A 4,661-nucleotide genomic window follows, 5' to 3' on the forward strand; every position below is an offset into this window, starting at 1 on the left:
ACGTGACGCCGCACGCCGCCGCCATTACAGGGAGGTCGGCGTCACGTGACGGCAGCGCCGGTGTCACGTGATGGTGTTCAAGTTGTTGCCTGGCAACGGCGACGCGTCCCCGGTCAGGCCTCACCGGGAGCGGGACGGGACTAGGCCCCACCGGGGTCCCGGGGCCTCCGCGGGGTCCGTGCTCACTCTGGGCGCTTCCTCACTCCGTCCCCGCGGCTCAGCTCCGCTCTGGGGCTCCCTGAGGCTCCCGCTGCCTTTTGAGGCACTCTTCAGGTCCTCCCTGCACGGGATCCCTGCTCCCGTTTGGGCTTTGCTGAGGTTCCCGTTCCCTTTGGGATCGTCTGGGACTCCCTGAGCTTCTTGTTCTCTTTTGGGACATTTCCAAGGGCCACACAGTCTTCTGGGGCTCTGGAGGGTCCCCACTCCCTTTTGGGGCCCTGCATCTGAGACCCCATTTCCTTTTGGTGTTCCCCGAGGTTCTGAGTCTGTTTCAGCATCCTCCCTCTCCAGGCTCTCTGTTCACATTTAAATCTCCTTGAGGCTCCCATTCCTTTTTTCCTTGTCCTTCATCCCTGAAACCCCCTCTCCCTCTTGGAGCTCCCTGAGATCCTGCTCTCCATCCCTGAGAACCCCACTCCCTTGTGGGATCCTCTCAGCGCCTCCCACTCTCCCTTGAAACTCCCACTTCCTTCCTGAGGCCTCTGTTTCCCTTTAGGCCTCCCCAAGGCCCTCCATCCCCATTGCTGCTCTCCATCCCTGAGACACCCCCTCCTTTTTGGGGTTCCCCTGGAGGACCCTCCCTCCCTCCCTGGCTCCCCAGTCCTTTCCATCCCCTCTCACCATGGAGATCAAGTACGAGTACTCGCGGAAGCGCAGCGAGTTCGGCCGCCCCTGCAGCTTCTCGGACCTCCTGGCCGAGGTGACCGTGGACATCCCACCCGACCCCACCCTGGCCGAAGACTTCATCCCCCAGGACCCCGTGGACTTTGGGGTGCAGGAGGGTCCTGTCCTGGGCATGCACGAGGTACAGGGACACCCCCTCACCGGGCAGAGGGGACATCACATCCTGGGGGGGATGGATGGATGGATGGATGGCTGGATGGATGGATGGATGAATGGTTGGTGGATGGATGGATGGAGGATGGATGGATGGATGAATGGTTGGTGGATGGATGGATGGAGGATGGATGGATGGATGAATGGTTGGTGGATGGATGGATGGAGGATGGATGGATGGATGAATGGTTGGTGGATGGATGGATGGAGGATGGATGGATGGATGAATGGTTGGTGGATGGATGGATGGAGGATGGATGGATGGATGAATGGTTGGTGGATGGATGGATGGAGGATGGATGGATGGATGAATGGTTGGTGGATGGATGGATGGAGGATGGATGGATGGATGAATGGTTGGTGGATGGATGGATGGAGGATGGATGGATGGATGAATGGTTGGTGGATGGATGGATGGAGGATGGATGGATGGATGAATGGTTGGTGGATGGATGGATGGAGGATGGATGGATGGATGAATGGTTGGTGGATGGATGGATGGAGGATGGATGGATGGATGAATGGTTGGTGGATGGATGGATGGAGGATGGATGGATGGATGAATGGTTGGTGGATGGATGGATGGAGGATGGATGGATGGATGAATGGTTGGTGGATGGATGGATGGAGGATGGATGGATGGATGAATGGTTGGTGGATGGATGGATGGAGGATGGATGGATGGATGAATGGTTGGTGGATGGATGGATGGAGGATGGATGGATGGATGAATGGTTGGTGGATGGATGGATGGAGGATGGATGGATGGATGAATGGTTGGTGGATGGATGGATGGAGGATGGATGGATGGATGAATGGTTGGTGGATGGATGGATGGAGGATGGATGGATGGATGAATGGTTGGTGGATGGATGGATGGAGGATGGATGGATGGATGAATGGTTGGTGGATGGATGGATGGAGGATGGATGGATGGATGAATGGTTGGTGGATGGATGGATGGAGGATGGATGGATGGATGAATGGTTGGTGGATGGATGGATGGAGGATGGATGGATGGATGAATGGTTGGTGGATGGATGGATGGAGGATGGATGGATGGATGAATGGTTGGTGGATGGATGGATGGAGGATGGATGGATGGATGAATGGTTGGTGGATGGATGGATGGAGGATGGATGGATGGATGAATGGTTGGTGGATGGATGGATGGAGGATGGATGGATGGATGAATGGTTGGTGGATGGATGGATGGAGGATGGATGGATGGATGAATGGTTGGTGGATGGATGGATGGAGGATGGATGGATGGATGAATGGTTGGTGGATGGATGGATGGAGGATGGATGGATGGATGAATGGTTGGTGGATGGATGGATGGAGGATGGATGGATGGATGAATGGTTGGTGGATGGATGGATGGAGGATGGATGGATGGATGAATGGTTGGTGGATGGATGGATGGAGGATGGATGGATGGATGAATGGTTGGTGGATGGATGGATGGAGGATGGATGGATGGATGAATGGTTGGTGGATGGATGGATGGAGGATGGATGGATGGATGAATGGTTGGTGGATGGATGGATGGAGGATGGATGGATGGATGAATGGTTGGTGGATGGATGGATGGAGGATGGATGGATGGATGAATGGTTGGTGGATGGATGGATGGAGGATGGATGGATGGATGGATGGTGTGACAGGCAGATTTTGGGCTCAGGGCCTGTGTCCCCTCCATGTCCCCATGTCCAGGTGAACACGGAGCGGGCTCAGGTGTCCATCCGCGGTGTGAACCACGTGGAGGGCGGCTGGCCCAAGCACGTGGACCCCAAGAACGCGGAGCTGACCACCCGCTACCGGGAGGAGGTGGAGAGGGAAGAGGTCTACACCAAGACTGTCCAGCGCCTCGGCTTCGTAAGAGCCTGCCCTGCTCCCCCCAGAGCCCCAGAGCCCCCCAGAGCCCCCCAGAGCCACGGCCCTGCTGTCCCTGCAGGTGGTGGAGCACTACATCAGGCAGAACAACACCATCGACATCTACGAGGAGTATTTTGAGGAGGAAGAGGAGGAAGAGGAGGAGGAGGAGCATCCCTCAGCCAAAACCGTCAATGTCATCAGGTAGCACAGCTAGGGAGGCTCGCCAGAGCCTCAGTGGGGTCAAATTCCAGTGAGTTTGGGATGATCCTGGTGCAGTTTGTGGGTGCAGAGCCCAGCTGAGCCCTCCCTGCCCCACCACTCCATCCCTGCCCCACCACTCCATCCCTGCCCCACCACTCCATCCCTGCCCCACCACTTCCCCCCTGCCCCTCACCCTGCCCAGGTGATTTGGGGGTGGGAACCAGGGTTAGACTCAGCTCTGAGCATCTCCTGATGGTGCTTTTGGATTTTCCTCCTTGTTCTTGGTGCCTCAAAGGTTAATTTCCACATCAGGGGTGTTTAGGAGTCAGCTCCAGTAAGATAATTGGATTTTTAGAAAGGTATGACTGGAAAGAGGATGAAATCATCAACTCTTCTCCCCCCGCCCGACCCCTCAGGAGAATCATTTCCTGCACTCACAGCTTTGAGGGCTGCAGATTGGTTTCCTTGCGGTTCCCACAGTTCCCTGTGGGAGACGTTCATCCCAGGGATTTGCAAACTGACCCGTTTTGGCTGATGTGTCGCCCCAAAGGGACCCCAACAACCCCAGGAGGATGGCCACACACCTCTCCTGGCACCCCGACGGCAACCGGGCCGTGGCCGTGGCTTATTGCAGCCTGGACTTCCAGGACAGCAGGAAGGACCTGAACTCTGATTCCTACGTCTGGGATCTGGGTAAGGGCCAGGCCAAACCCACCAGGGGACAGGGGATGGTGCACTTTGTGTCTCAGAGAGCAGGATGGGGCTGGCAGCACCCCAAGGAGGGTCGCTGGGGGAGCCTCAGTGCAGAACCAGGAGAAATGAGAGCTGGGAGGGGGAAATAAGCACTGAAATCCCCCTCCATGGCTGCCCAGCCTGCCAGGCAGCAGAGCCTCATGTGAGGGTCTGGTGTTGGTGAGGTTCAGCTGGTGTTGAAGGAAGAAAGAGGCAGCAGGAGCCCAGGGTGAGACTTGTGCAATCCTGCCTCACACCTGGTGTGTTTTGGGATGAAAAAGACAAAAAGAAGGGTGGGAATGCAGATTTGTGTATTGAGGGCCTGTCCCAGGCCAGCTCCTGGTGACACGGGCACCTCATCCTGCACAGCTGTGTCAGGGAATGAGGTGGGGGCAGCAGGGTGGGCTGGGGGCTGCTTCTGGGGGGCTTCACCCTTTGCTCTTCACTCCTTGTAGAAAAGCCCTACGCCCCAGAGCTCACCCTCAAGCCCTCGTCCCCTGTGTTGACCCTGGAGTACAATTCCAAGGACTGGCACCACGTGCTGGGAGGCTGCTACAACGGGCAGATAGGTGAGGGGTTAACTCTGCTCCTGCTGCTCTGCCAGGACCTGTGCTGCCTCTGGGAGAGCAGGAGAAGCCCTGGGATTTACCTGTGGGCAGGTGTGTGCCCACCTGAGCGGGCACCCAGGGAGGGGAGGACACCCTGCCAGGGAGCTCTTCCCAGCAGATGGATGGAGGGATGGATGGATGGATGGATGGATGGAGGGATGATGGATAGATGATGGATGGATGGAT

General features: G+C 56.8%; 1 protein-coding gene across 1 annotated transcript in view; it reads left to right on the forward strand.

The window, feature by feature from the left end:
• The first annotated feature begins 841 nt into the window (after positions 1-841).
• DNAI2 (dynein axonemal intermediate chain 2) overlaps positions 842-4,661 on the forward strand; it is a 6,133-nt gene continuing 2,313 nt past the window's right edge. Inside the window, exons 1-5 of the mRNA XM_031064869.1 lie at positions 842-1,024; positions 2,773-2,934; positions 3,014-3,135; positions 3,686-3,828; positions 4,323-4,436. Of these exons, the coding sequence (XP_030920729.1) occupies positions 842-1,024; positions 2,773-2,934; positions 3,014-3,135; positions 3,686-3,828; positions 4,323-4,436 (724 nt within the window). The remainder of the gene's footprint in view (positions 1,025-2,772; positions 2,935-3,013; positions 3,136-3,685; positions 3,829-4,322; positions 4,437-4,661) is intronic.

This window comes from Geospiza fortis, unplaced genomic scaffold, assembly GCF_000277835.1.
Source record: "Geospiza fortis unplaced genomic scaffold, GeoFor_1.0 scaffold135, whole genome shotgun sequence".
Lineage (NCBI taxonomy): Eukaryota > Metazoa > Chordata > Aves > Passeriformes > Thraupidae > Geospiza > Geospiza fortis.